This window comes from Crotalus tigris, unplaced genomic scaffold, assembly GCF_016545835.1.
Source record: "Crotalus tigris isolate CLP2741 ecotype Arizona unplaced genomic scaffold, ASM1654583v1 scf7180000024285.889131, whole genome shotgun sequence".
Classification (NCBI taxonomy): domain Eukaryota; kingdom Metazoa; phylum Chordata; class Lepidosauria; order Squamata; family Viperidae; genus Crotalus; species Crotalus tigris.
The window spans coordinates 228,765-250,462 of record NW_024100458.1 but is presented as its reverse complement, the minus strand read 5'-3'; the positions used below and the strand labels follow the sequence as shown (position 1 = coordinate 250,462).

The 21,698-nt window shown below is 39.3% G+C and overlaps 1 protein-coding gene across 2 annotated transcripts in view; it reads right to left on the bottom strand.

Annotated features, from left to right (window-relative positions):
- Positions 1-5,862: 5,862 nt before the first annotated feature.
- IVD (isovaleryl-CoA dehydrogenase) overlaps positions 5,863-21,698 on the bottom strand; it is a 34,149-nt gene continuing 18,313 nt past the window's right edge. For both annotated transcript variants that reach the window (XM_039323846.1, XM_039323844.1), the window contains exons 8-12: positions 17,226-17,319; positions 15,140-15,221; positions 14,224-14,328; positions 9,330-9,402; positions 5,863-7,684 (exon numbers count right to left, since the gene is read on the bottom strand). In XM_039323846.1, coding sequence (XP_039179780.1) covers positions 7,551-7,684; positions 9,330-9,402; positions 14,224-14,328; positions 15,140-15,221; positions 17,226-17,319 — 488 coding nt within the window. In that variant the 3' untranslated portion in view covers positions 5,863-7,550. The remainder of the gene's footprint in view (positions 7,685-9,329; positions 9,403-14,223; positions 14,329-15,139; positions 15,222-17,225; positions 17,320-21,698) is intronic.

Below are 21,698 nucleotides of genomic sequence, written 5' to 3'. Positions count from 1 at the left end.
CAGTGACTCCATCCAGCCATCTCATTCTCTGTCTCCCCCTTCTTCAATTGCCCTCAATCTTTCCCAACATTAGGCTCTTCTCCAGTGAATCCTTCCTTCTCATTAGGTGGCCAAAGTACTTGAGTTTCAACTTCAGGATCTGGCCTTCTAAAGAGCAGTCGGGGTTGATCTCTTCTAGGACTGATCGGTTTGAACGCCTTGCAGTCCAAGGGACTCGCAGGAGTCTTCTCCAGCACCATAGTTCAAAGGCCTCAATTCTTTTGCGCTCAGCCTTTCTTATGGTCCAACTTTCACAGCCATACATTGCAACTGGGAAAACCATGGCCTGGACTATACGCACTTTTGTTGGCAGGGTGATGTCTCTGCTTTTTAGTATGCTGTCTAGATTTGCCATAGCTTTCCTCCCCAGGAGCAAGCGTCTTTTAATTTCTTGGCTGCAGTCCCCATCTGAGGTGATCTTTGAGCCCAGAAAAATAAAATCTGTCACTACCTCCATTTCTTCCCCATCTATTTGCCAGGAATTGAGAGGGCCGGATGCCATGATTTTGGTTTTCTTAATGTTGAGTTTCAAGCCAACTTTTGCACTCTCCTTCTTCACCCGCATCAAGAGGCTCTTTAGTTCCTCTTCACTTTCTGCCATTAGAGTGGTATCATCTGCATATCTTAGGTTGTTGATATTTCTCCCGGCAATCTTAATTCCAACTTTTGATTCATCTAGCCCTGCCTTTCTCATGATGTGCTCTGCATATAAGTTAAATAGGCAGGGCGACAGTATACAGCCTTGCCGGACTCCTTTTCCAATTTTGAACCAATCAGTGGTTCCGTGTTCGGTTCTCACTGTTGCTTCTTGACCCGCATATAGGTTTCTCAAGAGACAAATGAGATGGTCTGGTACTCCCATCTCTTTAAGAACTTGCCACAATTTGTTGTGATCCACACAATCAAAGGCTTTTGCATAGTCAATGAAGCAGAAGTAGATGTTTTTCTGGAACTCCCTAGCTTTCTCCATGATCCAGCGTATGTTGGCAATTCGATCTCTAGTTCCTCTGCCTCTTCGAAATCCTGCCTGTACTTCTGGTAGTTCTCGATCCACAGGCTTTTGATTTAGTGTATTCCAAATGACCTTGATCCTTCAATCTCAGTTTTTTAGATAACCTAGAGTTTGTGGCATCAAACATGGCATATATGTTTGCTGTTGTTATCGCTCCAATTTTTGATAACTACATTTTAGGAAGCCTATAATTCAGGGGGTCTTCAATTGGCTCTTTTATGACTTGTGGACTTCAACTCCCAGAATTCCTCAGCCAGCGTGCCTGGCTGAGGAATTCTGGGAGTTGAAGTCCACAAGTCATAAAAGGCCAAGTTTGAAGACCCTGCTATAATTCATAGCTGAAGCAGGGTTTTTTTTTTTTTTTTGGGTACAAGACATATTTGACAGTTAGAAAAACTTAAATGTCTGTGATATAATGGCTATTTAAAATTATCTTCTTGAAGCCCAGTGCAATGCTACTAAATGAATAACTCATTAATAATAATAAATAGCCTGCTATTCCATCCTTCGTAGGTGACAGCCAATGCCATTTATGTAGGAATATAATGACTTTTAGTATGTGTGCTTGTAAATTAAATAATGGTTTGACAAACACAGTACTATCTCTTACTGTAACCTAAGGTTAATTTCAATTTATCTAGATCCCTTATTAATGTTTCTCCTAGTACTAGGGAATGCATTATCCTACTGTATATATTAATTTTCTTCCTAAAGAGTATTAATGGAAGGCAGTTGGCAATTTGTATAAATTGAGACTGTATGAGACTTTAATTTATTAAAAAAAGAAATGCAGTTTGTTAGCAGTAAAGTTTGAACTTGATATTTTCATGCATGCATTTCACTTGATTGATTATTTTTTCAAAATGTATAAGCCAATCCCAACAAATCAACAGACTTGTTGATGCAAAAAAGTCCAAAGAAATATATATTTTAAAGATATGTGGACAATAATACATTTTAAACAGGCATCAAAGGCATTAAATTAACTTTGGGGTCAAATGCCTACTGCAACAATGCTTGTTTTCATAAACCTTGTAGAGTAGCGGCCACATGTATCTATTCCATTAAATACCACTGAAAAAGTAAGAAGTGAGAACCAGGATGGTTAAGATACTGGACTAGGACTAAGTTGTCCTAGTCTATTTTTAGCTATGAGTGAACCCAGGGCTTAATCATTCTCTTTCAGACTGAACTCCTGATGGGATCGTTATAGGGGTAAAATGAGAGAGCCCTATGTAAGTCATTCTGAGCTCTTGGAAGAAAGGTGGCATATACTGTATAACAAATAAAGTATATTATTAGATAATAAGTTGGAGTTTGCTTTTACGTATCTATTACCTACTTCAAACATAGCAAGCGGTTGGGGATAGAGACTGGGTGGATGGATGATTTATACTTTTTAAGGCTATGTTATACCAGAAAGATTTTGCATTTAAGCAGGAAAAATCAAAGGTACAAGTACAGATTGGGTGAGACCTGGCTTAAAAACAGTAACTGTGAGTGGGACCTTGGAGTCCTAGTGGATGATCACTTGACTATGAGCCAGCAGTGTGCAGCAGCAGCCAAAAAAGCTAATACAATCCTGGGTTGTATAAACAGGCATAGAATCAAGATCATGTGAAATATTAGTACCACTTTATAAAACCTTAGTAAGACCACACCTGGAATACTGCAGCCAATTCTGGTCACCATATCACAAAAAAGATGTTGAGAGTTTGGGAAAAGTTCAGAGAAGAGCAACAAAAATGATTAAAGGTCTGGAGATTAAAATATATGAAGAACGGCTGCAGGACTTGAGTTTGGCTAGTCTAAAGAAAAGAAGAAATGGGGGAGACATGATAACAATGTTCCAGTATTTGAGGGGCTGCCAGAAAGAAGAGAGGGTCACATTATTCTCCAAACCCCCATGGGCAGGACAAGAAACAATGATTGGAAACTGATCAAAGAGAGAAGCAACCTGGAATTAAGGAGAAACTTCCTGACAGTGAGGACAATTAACCAGTGGAACAACCTGCTTCCAGAAGCAGTGAATGCTCCAACACTGGAAGTTTTTAAGAAGAGGCTAGACAGTCACCTGTCTGATATGGTATAGATCCTCCTGAATGAGCAGGGGGCTGGACTAGAAGACCTCTAAGGTCCCTTCCAGCTCTATTCTCTTCTAGAGGGAGATGCTGTTCATTCTGCATTTGTGTATCATCCATTCAGATTATTGTGTACGTGGAAGATTTTGTAAAACCTTCCTTTATTTAAAAGATATATCAAGAATGCAGAATTCTCAGGCTGCAAAGTTACTGGTGGGACCTCTTCTTGACCTTCCAATGACCTCCAAACTGCTTTTACTGGAGAAAAGGGGGAAGAGAGGTCAAGAATAGCTGCTGTTTTGCCACTGCAGCTACTGACAAAAGAGGGAAGTTTCATTGTTGCACTTTTCTTTATACAGTAGTACGGTCTGAAAATTGGGAGTGTGTAAGAGAGATCACAGACATGGAGACAAATGAGAAGAGGATGCATGGCTTATGCATGCTGGTACCGGAGGGATTTGGATCTCTGAACCAGCACCTGCAGCAGCTCTAGGTTTCAAATGCATGTGCCAGATTGGATTCTGGCTTGCAGTCAGCTTTAGGCAGAAAGCAAGCTGCACGCATAGCAAATTAACATGTTTGCACTGGTATGTGCGCATTTCTCAAGAGAATTCACGGCAAGAACTGCGAACATCCTCATTTACGTTTTTTATGCAGAAGGTGTTAGGATATTTGTTTAATTAATTTCACAAAAGTGGCAGCTTGTTTGCTTAAAGATCCTGCTACAAATACCATCCTTTCTCCTTTTCCCATAACTATCTATTTTCCATATGACTGATGCTTAATAATAGTGTATATCATTCAGCCCGTTCATTGAACTTACCTCCCTGCCCTTCCACTGCTGCATGAACTGCATGTGCAGACAGGATGCGTGCCTTCTGCTTTTTTTCATCCAGAGAACCGGTCAGACTTTTTCATTCAGTCTGACAACTGGGCCTCAATATTAGCCTTTCATAGAACAGCAGGTGCAAGAGGAAAGATCCTAACTCTGCTAACAGTAATCCTCCCACCGCCTCCCACCTCCACAATGTGGTCTGCTCAGTGAAAGATGTTTTTGTTTGCTCTTCACAGTTGTTAATTCCTTCACACTGAAGTGATACGTCTTCCCAATCTTTCTGTACAGTGATTCCTCAGAGAAGATACTGTGTGATATTCTCAAGCTACAATCATGGCAAGCACCCTGCTCTAAAGAACAAGCCTGCTCTTGCAAAAAATGGATAAGGAGAATTATAATCTGCCTGCCAATTGTCTTTTAAAAATGTGCACGTACAACAGAAGAAATTCCATAAAAACAAATGCATTAAACAAAGCACACTAGATTTCATTAAATTATTGAAATCAGTTTTCATAATAGGGAAAATGAATAAAAGCAATCTAAAATTCTAAATAATTCTTTAAATAGATCTCCTATGAGTAAGATGCTAGTCCAAATATGGATAGAGTTCTTAGTTGTTGGTGTTTTTTTTTTTTTTTGTATAACTGAGGGGGAATGGATTGTCCATCCATCCTTGCAGTACCAAATATTTGGTATGTCAGGTATCATACAAGATTATCATTTGGAGAACTATAGTTGCTATCATGAGCAAAACAAATAGCACAGCTTGCCTTATTTGGTTTGGATCAGCCTACTACTTTTGAAATAATGTTAATTACATGCTTTAGGCGAGACAGTTAAAAGCTCTTATGGGAGTAAATGATGTGCAGACAATATTCCAGCCACTTTTTATTTAGGGCTTTTCTATCTCACATTTCTACGGTAGTATTAAAACTATGATTTGTATATAGGTATGTATTTTTCAATTGATAAAATTATATCAATATAAATTGGTTGATTAGACAGTATCCTAAATAGTAAGTTTGTGATCAGTTTGTGAACTATAGAGAACTTACGAAATATTTTAAAAACAGATGAAGTCTGGTAGCACATGTATCACTTTTATCTGCTGGTAGTATATTCTGGAAGACTGATTCAGAATCTTGTTTAAGGACCTTAGTGCTATACTAAATCTCAAGTAAGGAATTCATTCATGCAGTAGGCTACAAACTTTGCCTGTGAACTAGCAAATTACCCAACATCAACCTGCACCTGAAAATACATTTGTAAGCCAATAGACCTGCTGCATAATATTGCATAACACCAGATATAAAATAAAATAAAAATTAAACACAGTAGATGACATTGTCAAGTCCCTATGCTTCTTCCTATAATCTTGAATGCAATTATTATGGAGTATTGTGTGAAATACGACACATATTAACCCAGTCTATTTATACATTTATTCTAAAATTGGTTGGTCGATAATAAATAGCTTTCAGGATAATATAAAAGGAAATCAGAAGCCAAACTGAAATCCATAGAATAAAAATAAAAGATCTAAACAATAAATTAAAAAGGGTTGAGTTAAATGTATGAATATGCCATGTATCTCTTGTAAAATAATACAATAATAGAAATATTGGTATCATTTCAAATAACAGTTGAAATTCCCCAGGAATTTAATGTTTTGAAATCTGATCAGCATTTCAATGACTTTTAATGATTATAAGACAATATTGAAGGAAGAGTTATTATAGCTAAAAAAGGAATATCTTTTGCCTAGACAGAATGAGGGAGGATTCAAACTTTTGTTTATGATGATGTAATGTAAATGAATGTAGAAAGTTTTACCCACTTTCTGTTGGAGGAAATAGACATGCTAACAGTTGATGCATAAACAGAGAAGCAATACCTTTGTTTTATAATTGTTTATTAATACTAGTGAATCTTACAAAGCCACAAATTAACCAGCAATTTCCCCATGTTTTATGACAGCAAAAGCAACTTAAAAGAATAGAAAGAACCCTTTGTATAAAAAAGATCAATATATTCTTCATAGTGACCTAGGAAAACTTTCATAGGATTGATTAAATGCTTTTGAAAGAGTTATGTTTTATTTCCATAACTCCAGATACCATGTGGCAAGTTTTGGAACCAGGTTCCAGCTTGATTTGAATTATTAACAATCCCTTGCTTGATTGGCTATATTAATTACAGTAGTTCAATAGGAGTGATAAAATTATGATATTACGACAACACTTCCTGATCTTTAAGAAAAAATATTGTAATTGATTTTTGAGCTCAACAGATAAGAGAAAGTTACACTGTTGCATTTTAAAACTTAAAATTTCTATATTGAGTAATTGCTTCCATGCTGCATACTTTAAAATGATGAAGCCAAATTTCACAGGCTAATATGTGATATGGAAAAACCATTAACTGGACTGTTACGGAATATATATGTGCTGCAATTTAACAGAGTACTGTATTGGAAGCTCTCACCTTCAATATGTAATACTTCCTTTTAAAAATTAATGTTTTCAGGAATCCTGTATGGAGTCTGTGAAATATATAATTATTCCATTGAGATTTTCAAATGCATTTTTAAGTCAGGCACTGATTTCTAGAATGTAGCATTAATTCAATCATATGGATTGCACTGCAATCAAAAATAGGAGCAACAATGCCTTTTTATTTACAACTTAGTTAAGAAGGAAAAATTGGATATGGGTATTTTTTTTTAAAAAAATGTATAGTGTGTGCTGCTGGTTAGGTCAAAGATTCCTCCTGAATTTGGAAAAAGAATTACCAGGGTTTTTTTCCCCTCTAGTCAGACTGGCTATGTTGTCATGGAGTTTTTGTACCACCTTCTTGAGTTTAATATAGATTTTTCTTGCCTGTTCCACAGAAACTCTGGCATAACACAAAACATTTGGTCCTTTCCCTTCTTACAAGGGAAATTTTCAAGAGAACCAAACTATCTTTCACTGAAGCAACTGCCTAATATTTTAATTGCTTCTGGAGTGATAGTGACGCTCTGACACGAGTTAAACATGAAATGGCAGTCCATCAATAACTGCAAGCTTCATGTGGTGCTAATATACTTCAATTAATACTGAGACAGAATACACAGAAATACAATACCTCATATTTTAACAATGTTTTAATAATAGCCTCTTTAATATTCAAAAGATACCTAAAATTTCACAAAACCCAGTAATCAAAGATCTCCATGCATTCTGCTAGCATTCTGGAAATAGGGTCCATTAGAGCTCCGCTATTTCCATTCATAAAAGTGACACCTTAGGTGGGAAAATGTAGTTCAGTGATTCCCACACAGGCAATGTTTCAAACTGGACGAAATCTCAATCTTCTCCAATAAGACTTGATGGCAGCTATTCACATCTTCTACTCAAACTGCCTATTCTGTTCCACTGTAACTGTAACATGTTCTTAAATTTAGCAGCATAATAATTACAAAAAGGATAAATGAGGTGGATATCCTAGTAGCCAGGTGCAGAACAACAGTTGTGTGTGGTTGAAGATTTGGAAAGAAAAGGCATCCTGGTTTGAAGTTCAATTCTTCTTTACAACAGTCTTATTAAACAAATGCAGCATTAAATGACCGACCAATTATTATTCTGCGCACCTCACTTGTCCCTGCCCCAATTTCATACAATTTAGCATCACGCAAAAGACGTCCCATGGGATAATCATTGATGTAGCCATTTCCCCCTGAAATGAAAGGAAAAGCTAAATGTTAAATGAAGGACAAAAATCCTGACGGTAGGTTAAAAGAGAAGCCACTTGGTCTAGTGGTTAAGGTTTGCCTCTTGAGTTATTTGTAAAAATAATAAAGGCAGGATACAAATAAATATAATAATAATAACAACAACAACAGCCTATATACTCAGACATTACCTTAACAGTTCTTAGGTCCTTGGTTAGGACTTGAACCACCAAGTTTTTACTGTGACTGTGAATGTTAAATTTAAGATTAAATCTTAAATAACAACAACAACACACCTGACATCACTATTATGGAAAAGAAAAAAAATCTGGTTCATTGATATTGCAATACCAGGTGATGCACGAATAGAAGAGAAACAATATTGTGATTTGCAAATTGAAGTTGAGCGACTAAGGAAAGAATCAAAGAGTTGTACTAATCATAATAGGAGCCGGTGGAGCAATACCCAAAGGGCTGCCTAGATACATGGAAATTTTGAACTTATTAAACCTGAATATTCTGACTTTGCAAAAAACAAACAAACAAACAACCCTACTCAGAAATGCCTATATACTCAGACACTACCTTAATAACTCTTAGGTCTTTGTTAGGACTTGAGCTGTTCAGTTTTTACCAGTCCCAGACTGTGAATCGAATTGATTAAATCAATAATATGAGGGCAATTTGGAAATAAACCTCTGTTTGGTTATCAATGACAGACACTCGCAGATACAGAACTTTTATTACACACATTAGAAAACTCCAACATTACATTATTTTTCGATATAATTGTCATTCAAATTGAGGCACTTGTCATAGCATCTTACAAGATTTGAAATTCCTTAGTAGTAGTCAGTCGGCGCCAAATCTGGGCTATGGAGGGGGGGAGGTTGATCAAAAGCATCCCAACAGAACTGCTTCAAAAGTTCTTGGGTGCATCTAGCAGTGTGTGGGCGAGCATAATCGTGAACCAACACCACACTAGAAGTCAGCATGCCCCTATGCTTACTATGGATGGCTCATCTGAGTTCATAACATTTCACAGAAGTCTTCTGAATTGATGGTCGAACTACGCTCCATGAAGTTCACTAGTAGTATTCCTTTGGCATCTTCACATTTGGTGGGATTTTCTATGGCACCACTTCTGGTGTGGTATTGGTTCACGATAATGCTCGCCCATCTACCGCTAGATACGCCCAAGAACTTTTAAAGCAGTTCCGTTGGGATGTTTTTGATCACCCCCCCCATAGCTCAGATTTGGCGCCGAGCGACTACTAGTAAGGAATTTCAAACCTTGTAAGATGTTATGACAAGTGTCTCAATTTGAATGATAATTATGTTGAAAAGTAATGTAATGTAATGTTATAGTTTTCTAATGTGTGTAATAGAAGTTCTGTATCTGCGAGTGTCTGTTACTGATAATCAAATGAAAGTTTATTTCCGAATTGCCCTCATAACAACAACAACAATGTATACATATGCAAAGAAAGCTTGCATGCTAATTAATATTAAATCCATTTGAAAAGAAACTTAAATTATAAGATATACAATGGTAATCAGTAAAAATGAGATGGAAGTAACTATATAATGATATGCAAACTTTTAATTAGTTGGCCTCCTAGTAGAACAGTCAGATATCTCTACTTTTACCTAAACACTGGATTCCATCCAAAGCAACTTGAGTAGCACATTCTGCAGAATAGAGGATCACTCCCGCACAGTCCTAAAGAAGAAGACAAGATCACTTGCACTGAAATAAAAGGATGCCAAGCAATTCTAATCTGAAAAATAACCCAGCAGAATTGCGTTTTTATTTCCACGTCCCACTGTACATTTAAATATATATATATATAATCATTATAGCAAAATGTATTGTTTTCTTATGAGAGAATTGTTATGTATCTGGACTTCCAAAAGAAGAAATGGCAGATAAAAGACAACTCTGTGAAAAATGAAATCAATGACTGCGGCAAAAAGCAAACAGCCAGTGTGTTGTCAGCCGTCCCAGGTAAACCAGACAGGAAACACAAAATGAACTGATTATACTTTATTGCAAGGCTACATTAAGAGAATTACATTAAGAGAATTTTGCAAGTCTGAAAGTACAGACCTCCCACCGCTGCTTTTAACTGCTTGACACATTAGGGCAGATTCTTCCTAAGTTTCCTTTTCTGACTGTTAAGCCACTGACGGCTCCTGCCTCTCTCTTCTGATTGCTTCCTAAGCAGCATCTCTTTCCCCTGTTTCTCAGGGTCATCCATATATTCCATTACATGAGCAGAACAGCTGCTCAAGCCTCTCTGGACAAAGAGAGGATGGGAGATTGGCCACAAGTTTTCCAGATAGTTGCTCCTCATGAAGAGCAAGGTAACAAGCTGTGGCAGGTTTTGAGCAATGGGAGACAAGGGAATAGCCACGTTGTTCATGCCATGGTTAGTGCTTTTTAAAGGACACTAAACCTACTACAGCAGTGGTTCTCAACCTTTTTAATGGCGCGACCCCCCAACCGGTCGTAAGTCGAGGACTACTCAACCAGTCATAAGTCGAGGACTACTCAACTGGTGCAGCATGGGACTTTTGGTGGGCTCAGCAGGGCAGAGACAGCCTGGACAATTCCTATTAGCTTTTGAAAGCCAATAGAATTAGACTCTATTCAAGAGAGTCTATTCTAGACTTCCGGTGGATTTTGCGCGCGCGATGGCGGCTACTTTGTAGCCGTCTCTCCTGGGTAAGTGTAAGAACCGCTATGAACAGCAGACACCAGCTGTTCAGCGGTTCAAAATCCCCCTCCCGGGCAAAGGGGGGGGTAGAGAGTGTCTGAATAGTGGTAGAGCCTCTTTTGCACCCCCCAAGTTTTTTTTGGGGGGGTGAAAGGAGTGCTCCCACGGAGTTCAGACTTGTCTCCGCTTCCCAGCTGTTTTTGTCCTCAGGGACAAAACGAGCCGCTGCAAACACCTCCGTGCTTAAAGAGAACTGGTGAGTTTTTTTTTATAAACGGACAGAGCTGAGTAGAGGATTTAGTTTTTGCTTTCTTTGATTTATTTGGATTTTAAGTTTTAAGACTTGCTTTTATTTTTATTCTCTCTTTTTATTTTTTTTTTTCTTTGTTGAAAGGGAAAGTAAAATGGCGATCGGCAAATCTCTCGGTGTTTTTTTTTTTTTTTTGAAGTTAGAATGCTGACCGGCAGGCTTTTTGGTGTTTCTTTTTCTTTCCTTTCCCTTTCCCTTTTTATTTTCTTATGATTGGAATGGTTGTTTTTGGTATCTCTAAGTATTTTTTTTTTGGAACGGACTTTTTCTATTTAATTATTATTATTTTTTTTTTCTTCTCCCTTCTTTTTATTGTAATGACTCTTTTTTGAAGGACTTTTTTCTGTTTAATTTTTTGCAATTTTTAAGAAGGAGTAAAGCTTTTTTTAATTCTTTTTCTCTTCCTTTTTTTTTTCTTTTCCCTTTTTTCTTTTTATTATAATGACCTTCTTTGGAGGGAGTTATGATTTTTGAAGGAATTTTTATAATTTTTTAAGAAGGGCTAAAGGTTTTTCTTTAAGATGGCTCCAAAGCGTCCAGGGATTTCTACAGCTTCTAAATCAACAGTTTCACCCTCTTCTGGGGGTCAGCTAATAACTATGAAGGATTTGCAAAACATGATGGGAGATGTTATAATTCAAATTAGGGCAGAAATGAAAAAGATTTTAGAGGAAAATAATAAGATCTTGAGACAAGATTTTGTTTTGGCTTTAGAAGGAGTTGCTTCTGTTCTTGAAAAGGTGAACTCCCATGTGGAAGAGGTAGCTGAAAAAGTGGACATAATGGAGGGGAAAATTGAAAGTATGGAAAAAGAAATGGAAAATGAGATTCTTATGCTTCAATATGGACAAATGGAATATGCCTTAAGAATCAGAGGCCTGGAAGAGTCTTTGCAAGAAGATTTGAAAGAAATGGTTGCAAAGGACTTTGCATTGATTTTGAATAAAGAAAAAGAGGGAATACTTAGTGAAATTGAAAAATTATTTAGGGTTAACTCTGTGGTGGCAGCACAGAAGAATCTGCCAAGAGATGTGGTAATTTACTTTGGTAAAAGATCCTTACGCAATCAAATTGTGCAAGCCTATTATAAGAAGAGATTTCAAATTGCTTCACAAGATGTCATAATTTTTAAGGAGATCCCATCTAAAATTTTAAGAAGAAGAAAGGAGTTTGCTTTTCTAGTAAATGAACTTAAAAAGAGAAAAATTGTATTCAGATGGGATATTCCGACTGGAATGGTGGTGAACTACCTGGGGACATGTTATAGACTTAATACTGTTTCTCAAGCAAAAGATTTTTATACTTCGGTCCTGGGGGTATGTGCATTGCCATCTATTAGGTCTCAACAAGTCCAGATTGAGGAGCAGAAGACAACTTGTGTAGCACATAATTCCAAAGAAAAGCAGCAACAGAAGAAGGTCAAGGAAGTTTCATATTCAGCGGTCTCTGAATCTCTGGGAGATGTTGGACCTACAAAGTCTTTGGAGCAATCTTCAAGGGTGGCTCTGGGAGAAGTTAGACCTACAAAGTCTTTGGACCAATCTTCAAGGGTGGAATTGCTGCCTGAAATGGAAATTGGGAAATTTCAGCTTGAGGGGCACCAACAAGAGAGGAACGGGCAGAGGATAACTTGTACAACTTACAACTGTGAAGATCAACACAAGGAGGAATTCATTGAGGAAGTTTTACAGGTATCGGTCCCTGAGACTTGTGCAACATATAAATGTAAAGAAAAAGTAACATATAAATGTAAAGAGAAAGACCAACAGAAGAAGGAGGTTGAGGAAGTTTCACAGGTACTGATTCCTGAGCTGGTGGGTCAACCAGGACTTACAAACTCTTTGGAGCGATCTTCAAGGGCAGAATTCCACGCATTTTTTTCGATGCTTGCGGGCAAGAGAGACCGATATGGATTGTGCTTATAGTAGATGCAACTGAACTTTAGACAAGAAGTTTACTATTGAGATTGTGGGAGAAGTAAAACTTATATCGTTTTTGGAAAAAGTCTTATGTAATGTCTAAATATGTGTTTTGGGATAATAATATATTTCAGTTTTAAGTTTTAAACCTTTAATGATAATATTGTTTAAACCTGTGTTTTGAAGGGATTATAATTTGTTTATTTCAGTGAGGGGATTCTAATAAATTTGTGTTTCGAAGGGAGTATAATTTGTTTAAGTTTCAAGTAATGCTTAAATTTGGTTTTTAAATATTATTATTAATATTTCTAAGAGAAAATAATTTGTTTAATTAAATGTCTAGATTTGTTTAGGAAAGAAAGTAATGCTTAAATCTGTGTTTTTGGAGAAAGTTTATATAGAATGATGATTGTATTTAGATTTGTTTAGGATTTAAAAGTGTTTCAAGCTTTTAAATATTATTATTAATATTTTTAAGAGAAAATAATTTGTTTAACTAAATGTGTCTAGATTTGTTTAGGATTTTTAAGTTTTTTTTTTTTTTTTTGGATAGGTGAGAAGATTATGAAGATTGAAGGAAATATGTATTTACTTTAAGTTTTCTAAGAGTATTTAGTTTTAATGGTACAACAAAGGTTTATATGTTTATTTTTTTGTATTAGGATAAAGAAAGAGGGAGAAATTAGATTTTACATTATAGCTATAGATATTCAAAGAAAGTAATGTTTAAATTTGCGTTTTTGGAGGGAGTTTATATAGAATGATGATTGTATTTAAATTTGTTTAGGTTTTAAAAGTGTTTTAAGTTTTTTTCTCAATTAAGCCTGTACTCAGCTCTGGGAAGTCTAGGGGAGGGTTTGGGAGGTTGGGGAGGAGGGGGGTGAGGTAGGGTTGGGGGGGGGTATGGGAAGGGGATTTGTTTTTGTAAAAATTTAAAAATTTTCAATAAAAAAAAAAAAAAAGAGAGTCTATTCTATTGGCTTTCAAAAGCCAATAGAATAAAAGGGAGTAGCACAGCTAAGGAAAAGGGGGAAAAAATGGCGGACTGCATTGTTTGGCGACCCCCGTGAAATGTCATTCGACCCCAAATGGGGTCCCGACCCACAAGCTGAGAACCACTGTACTATAGTGACTTCTTATGCTACAGCTATAAATAAATCTTTTGTAGATAGGTGCAAACATAAGTGGAAAACAGGATATTTAAAATATGTTATATTTCTTGTGTCTTAATTTCCAGTAGTACTAAAACTTAACGTACTCCTGGCAAAACAAAATACAGAATAAGTTGTGTGGAAATTCAAAATATTTTATAAGTAGACTCACAGTCTGGGAAACTCATTTGGTAAGATGGGCAAAAGTGGTTATTATTTTGAACAGATAATCCATTTAGTAATTACTGAATCAAACATTAAATTGTTGAATCTCTTTTTTAAAAAACCTGATTTTCTGATAAATTGCACAGTTACGAATTTTACTGCTTTATTGTGCAGTAATTTATTCTTTTTCTTTTTCAGTTTGTGTTATGAATAGAAACATAAGATATAAAAGCTAAAATAAAATAAAAACAGTACCACAATATTCTCCCACAAACTCACCTTTGCATTGATGTGTCCTTGGTCACAAGCCTTTGCTACGTTATATACATACTGCCGGCATGCCATCAACCGGGTATACATATCAGCCATTTTACCCTGCATCAACTATGTACAGCAGTATAAAAAGGTGAAAAAAGCAAAATGTTTGAAGTTATTTTCAAATGTTATGTCTAAAAACCTGTGTTACGCTGGCTTCTATTTCTGAACATTCCTATACTCAGACCTGTAACAGCAGTAAAGAAAGGAAAAATTAAAAAGATATTTCATTATCGGTATATAGAAGATAGAAGTAACATACATTTCCAGCTGCTGTCCACAAATTAAAGTGCAAAGTGAAATAGAAGCAAGAACTACTTGTGTTGGATTAGCAAGCCTTAATGAAATGTCACTAGAAGAACAGTTATTACCGGAAAATGGTGATTAACAGTAATTGGATAAAATCCAACATCCTTTGAATCACAGTAACTTCTGTAGTGCCAAAGTACTTTGAAAATTCAAATCCTACTTATTCTCCATAAAGGGAAGCTGCAAACTAAAGTAGTTATTTGTTTGTTAAATTTACATGGTCCCTAACTTCCAGCTATCCTGGGCAGTGAGTGTATGGAAGCAACATACTGAGTAAATCAAATCCAAAAGTTGTTTCCCAAAGACACTATATTTCAATTTTAAGAATATTCTAGCGGTAAAATGCCATATTCTCTTACTCTGAATCATTCAGCAATTAAAGTGAGGGGAAAAGTACAATGGCTTTGTACTTTGTTTCTTAGACTGCAAACATCAATGTAACTAGGGTGGAAACAATTAAAAGCCAATTAATCCAAAATCTATTCAATACGGTTCTTATTGATGATCAGATACTAGCCAACTATTGAATTCTTCCCTGGAAGTTAATTGGTGTCACTTTCATTATGCTTACCTGGAAGTGGCCAATTTTCTGCCCAAATGCTTCTCTGATATGCAGATACGGAACAGCATGGTCTAGGACTGCCTGCATGATTCTGCAAGGGAAACCAATGCACTAAAATTGATTTTATGAATTTATAGCATATCTCTGAAAAGATGGCCCATAAAAATTCAATGAAAAACATAGTGAATCCAGAAAACCATGAAACTAAAAGGGTATGAAGAAAAACAAGAGAGACAAGCAGCAGCAAGTGATTAAAAGAAATAGACCAAATATTAAGAAATGCCTTGAACCTAACATGTCCACTTAAGCATTTCACTATAATAGTATATTTTGGAAAAGAAAAATAATATATTTTGGAAAGGTTACAGAGCTATATAAAACTGTGATGGTCCATTTTGCAAGTGTAGCGATTGTAACAGGACGGAGACTATTATGATAACTTTTTCCTCATTAAAATTAAAAAAGAAAAGTAAGTATAGTCCATGTTGGGAAAGTCTTCTAAATCAGACCATAAAACAAAAGACTAAAACATACAGTTATTTGACTAGATAGTATGACCCTTCTTTCCTATAATTAGGTAATAATGTATTAAATTAGCAAACTTTCAATTTCCTCAGGATAAACTAGGGAATTCAAAACAGAAATTAGGGAAATAGAAATGTGTGTGTTGGGAAAGATGAAGGGAATCTTAATAATGATATTTGATTTCAAATAATTAACATTTATATCATTGAAACTTAATATAAAATATTTCAAGTAATTAAAAAAGATTATGAAGTTGGGACCAAAGAGTATTTCTATATCTGCTAAGCAAGCATCATTAAAATATTATGCAAACTTGAAAAATGCAACTCAAAGTAATTTTTGGAAAATGAGACAAAACAAATGCTGGGGGCAAAACAAAATCTGGGGGGGGGGGGAGGAGGGAATTATAGCCTCCAGCTTCTCTATTTAAGGGTTCATTAGAAGACTTGGTCTCATGTGATTTTTATTCTGCTCATGGAATGCTGAACTGCAGTATTACTATATTATGATTCACTGATTAGGCAGCAAGAAATTACAGTAGGCTGCAATACTCTGCAGATAAGAATAAATTAGATTAACCTTATCTTATTCAAATTTGACCTGAAAGACTTTGTTATGGTATCTTATGCAGGTTTCTTTGAAAGCATAAAGATATCTAGCACTGCAAACAGAAGACTACATCTCTGTATTGTGCAGCTGTGTTTTAAAAAAGTTCAGACATCACTTCCCTTTTAATATGTTATATTAGGACCCCCACCTGCACACTGCCTGCTGTCCCTCTGGTATCCTTTTCCCTGAACACCCTTATTTCAGTATCCCCTTCCCTGAACACTCAGATCATGCTGCTAAAGTTTGGCAGAAAAGGGGCTATGATTGGCAGCATGATTTTTCTTTCCATTCAAGCAGTAATATAATTGCACAAGTCTCTTAACTGAAACCTTTAAAAACAATACTTAGAAATGACAATGTCACTTCGGTGGAAACTCACTCTGGTGATGATCACTTCATTACTTCATGCTGTTCCGTAACCCTCAGAATATTATTATTACTTTTTAAAAAATGTAAAATGCAGCCCTTCAGTGTTGTCAGTCTCCTTAAAAAAATAATGGATCGTATAGGACCAGCGTTATGGGCAACTCATGAACTGAACCTCCCCTCAAATGATTACAGAGACAGGCATTCTATGCTGACAGGAGGGCAGCAACCAGTAATGGTACAATTATCTCAGCCACTGTTTTCATAGGTCTTAAAAGCAACAACTGCACTTATAAGTCATTGCTTTGAATAAATCACCTCAAAGCTATAAAAATCACAACGATGGCTCCTTTGCTCCTGGAGACAATTGTGAGAGGAGGGGAAGCAACTGTGGGCTAGTATAAACAGGCTGCTTAAAAATAATTTTAAAGATAAGGAAACTTAATGTAAGAAAAGCAAAGTAAAAAGACTAATTGAAATGCTGGAATAATTTCTCCTGTGAATAATACTTTACATAAGGAATTATTACTACCAACTAAGACAACTGATAAAGTATCACAATGTTCTCAAGATAATAAAATAAATTTTTATTTACCCCAGTGGTCCACCACTCAGAATGAGTCTCTCTAGATCCAAGCCACTCATCAACACATAGACTCCTTTACTTAGTTGTCCCAATATATTCTTAGCTTTAATAGACAAAGGGAAGTTGGTTACTGGTATATCTTCAACACTGATTCAGAAGAGAAATGCACCATGGATAAGTTATGTGTAAGCCTACATATACACAGCAATGTGTGATATAGAGAGAATTACATTTTGAACCAATACTATTGTTTAGTGCCAAAGAAAAAGTAGTTACAAACCCAGTTTCTTACATATCTTGATAAATAATAATTAAAAGTGCACAACTTAAGGCTTGATCTCAGTGTTGTGGTGATAAAATCAAATTATAAATAAATTAGCGACAATGGAAACCTGTTGTGTCTAATATAACATCAGTTAATTCTAATATTAAAAGCTACAGTACTGTACTAACAACCTGGTTTTAAACATACCAAAGAAAGCAACAGTGAAGGAAGTTATCTTTACCCCTTGTTTATGCTGATACACAACTGTGGAATCACAAGGTGAAAAACAGGCTTAGCAATTGATGTTATTTTGGAATATATACAGCTGTGTTGTTTGCATAACTTCCCCCCCCCCTCTATAAGTAAAAAGCAGTTGCAAACTGTAGATAATGCAATTATATGAAGTGAATGCATTATTTGTGAAATGTAGAAAAAGAGAAGTATCTTAACTCCAGCCAGCCGCCATTGCCGGTACCGCCCAGCTGGAAGCTCGCGGGAGCAACCGCCAAGCTGGAAGACCGGCGGAAAGGAGAGCCACGGAGAGAAAGGAGAGCCCCGGAGCTGGAAGACCGGCGGAAAGGAGAGCCCCGGAGACGGAGCCAGCCAGCCGCCATTGCCGCGCAGGCCGGAGCCAGCCAGCCACCATTGCCGCGCCGGCACCACCCAGCTGGAAGCTCACGGGAGGACCACCGCCGCCAGAAGACGAGGGTAGAGGGAGGAGGAGAAAAAGCAGGCCCGTCTCTCCCTGTGGCCTCGGGTGGGCTACACCCCTTCACCGTGTGGTCATGCTCGTCGGTCTGGCTCTGCGAGACCAGTGGGGCCGCCATGCACCACGAGGGGCCTGGCTGGCACCATCCCGTTGTCGTCGTCGGTTATCATAGGGAGAGGTAGATATGGTGGGAGCCAAGGGGTGGGCCATCTTCGGGGAACAAGGACTCGCTGCATTAAAGCGATTACTTGTTCTGACCCCTTGGACTCTTCTCCAATACCTGGAGAGGGGGGGTGTTCAGGACCCTGGCCTCAGGTTGCTGCTTCTTAATGCCAGGTCGGTTATTAATAAAGCTCCCCTCATCCGGGACTTGATATTAGATGAGGAGGCCGACCTGGCATGTATTACTGAGACCTGGCTGGGCCATGAGGGAGGTGTTCCTCTCTCAGAGATGTGCCCAGACGGGTTTCAGATAATGCACCAACCACGATTCCAGGGAAGGGGTGGGGGAGTGGCGATTCTTGTCCGAGAATCCTTGACACCTCGCAGGATCCCTGCCCCAGAGGTTGTTGGGTGTGAGTCCCTTCTCTTGAGGTTGGATTCAAGGGTTCAGTCGGGCTTGTAGTTGACATACCTGCCTCCCAGCTATGTGACAACAGCCCTGCCCGAGCTGCTGGAGGGGGTAGCCGGGTTGGCGGTGGAATTCCCCAGGCTTATGGTGCTGGGGGATTTCAATCTGCCGTCACTCGGCGAATCCTCCGGTGTGGCTCAGGAGTTCATGGCTTCCATGACAACCATGGACCTGACCCAGATAATTCAGGGTCCGACCCATAGGGGAGGACACACGCTCGACTTGGTATTCCTCTCGGGGCAGTGGAGACGTGATTTCGATTTAAGGGGTATAGTTACTTCTCCCTTGTCATGGTCGGATCGCTTCCTGTTGAGGTTAGATTTCTCGGTCCTACCCCCGACCGCAGGGAGGTGGAACCGATTAGGTGGTTCCGCCCCAGGCGTTTAATGGACCCGGAGGGGTCCAAATAGCGCTTGGGGGTTTTCCTGATTCCCTCCTCCACGAACCGGCTGAGTCCTTGGTCGCTGCTTGGAATAAGGCGGCATCAGGGGCGTTAGACCGGATCGCACCTTTGCGACCTCTCCGTGATTGTGGATCCCGGAGGGCACCTTGGTTTACCGAGGAGCTACGGGAGATGAAGCGTCAGAAGAGACGTCTAGAGCGACGCTGGAGGGCTAGTAACTCCGAATCCGACCGGACACTTTTAAGAGCCTATATTAGGACTTATTTAGTGGCGATACGAGCGGCAAAATGTTCGCATTTTTCCGCACTTATTGCGTCTGCAGAATCTCGTCCCGCCGCCCTGTTTAGGGTGACCCGTTCCCTACTTAACGTTCAGGAAGCCGGGGAGCCCTTACAGGATAGGGCGGAGGAATTTGTGCAGTTCCTATCAGACAAAATCGCTCGGATTCGGACAGACCTAGACTCCGATTGGGCAGGGCCTTCTGAGATGACTGGGGCAGGTCTTGGCCCAGTTTTATGGGATGAATTTGAGTCTGTGACCGCTGAGGATGTTGACAGAGCAGTGGGAGCGATGAGCGCCTCCACTTGTTTATTGGACCCATGTAATTTCTGGTTGGTCTCGGCTGCCAAGGAGGTGACACGAGGCTGGCTCCAGGTGTTGATCAACGCTTCGTTGAGGGAGGGGTCTTTCCCGCAATCCTTGAAGGAAGCAGTTGTGAGGCCCCTTCTCAAGAAGCCTACCCTGGACCCGGCTGACTTAAATAACTTCCGTCCAGTCTCCAATCTCCCCTTTTTGGGGAAGGTTGTAGAGAGAGTGGTGGCGCTCCAGCTCCGACGGTCTCTGGATGAAGCGGATTATCTAGACCCTTTTCAATCTGGCTTCAGGCCCGGCTTCAGCACAGAAACTGCTTTGGTCGCGCTGATGGATGATCTCTGGCGGGCCCGAGACAGGGGTTATTCCTTTGTCTTGGTGCTACTTGACCTCTCAGCGGCTTTTGATACCATCGATCATGGTATCCTTTTGCGACGACTTGAAGGGGTGGGAGTGGGAGGCACCGTTTTACGGTGGTTCTCCTCCTACCTCTCTGGCCGGTCGCAATCGGTATTGGTGGGAGGGCAGAGGTCAACCCCGAGGCCCCTTGAATGCGGTGTGCCGCAGGGGTCGGTTCTCTCCCCCCTCCTATTTAACATTTACATGAAGCCACTGGGTGAGATCATCAGACAGCATGGGGTGAGGTTTCATCAGTATGCTGATGATACCCAGTTATATATCTCCTCCCCAAGCTCTCTCAGTGAAGCGCCTGATGTGATGGGCCATTGCCTTGAAGCCGTGAGGGTCTGGATGGGGGTTAACAGACTCAGGCTCAATCCTGACAAGACCGAGTGGCTTCGGATGTTGCCTCCCAAGGATCATGTCGACTGTCCAGTGTTGACTCTAGCGGGGGAAAATATACCTTCGGAGCGGGTTCACAACTTGGGTGTCCTCCTTGATCCACAGCTGAATTTGGAACATCATTTGACGGCTGTGGCTGGGAGGACCTTTGCACAAGTTCGTCTGTTGCACCAGTTGCGACCCTACCTGGACCGGGAGGCTCTCCTTACAGTCACTCATGCCCTTGTCACCTCACGTTTGGACTACTGCAACGCGTTCTACATGGGGCTACCCTTGAAAAGTATTCGGAGACTACAGTTGGTCCAGAATGCAGCCGCACAAGTGATAGTGGGTGCTCCTCGATACACCCACGTTACACCTATCCTCCGTGAGCTGCACTGGTTGCCTATTGGTCTCCGAGTCCAATTCAAGGTGTTGGTTATTACCTTTAAAGCCCTATATGGCTCAGGGCCAGGCTATTTGCGAGACCGCCTACTACCTCATAGTTTCCTTCATCCGGTTAGATCCCACAGGCTGGGCCTCCTTCGGGTCCCGTCGGCCAAGCAGTGCCATTTAGCGGGGCCGCGGAGGAGGGCTTTCTCTGTGATGGCGCTCATGTCTTGGAACCAGCTCCCCCCGGAGATTAGGACCGCTCCCACCCTGTTGGTTTTCTGTAAGCTGCTTAAGACCTGGCTTTTCCGGCAGGCCTGGGGTTTATAAAATCTGACCCCTGGATGACTGTTATTGTACTGTTTGTTTTGTCATGTTTTATGGTGTTTTTATTGTTAGCCGCCCAGAGTCCTGCGGGAGTGGGGCGGTTTATAAATTTTAAAAATAAAATAAAAATAAATAAATTAGTGAATCTCAGAGAATAACCTTGAATAGATATACCTTCAGCAGAATACAAGATGAGCTTTCTGAATCTGCTTTTCACCTTTGCTATAGGGCATGGGTGTCAAACTCGCCACGTCACATGACGCATCATATCGTGACTTTTTCCGTATTGCCGGAGCTGGGGTGGGCGCGGCTTCCGTATGATGGAACCGGCCCACAGGCTGGCAGTTTGACACCCCTGCTATATGGCCTAAGAATATAATTCTGTG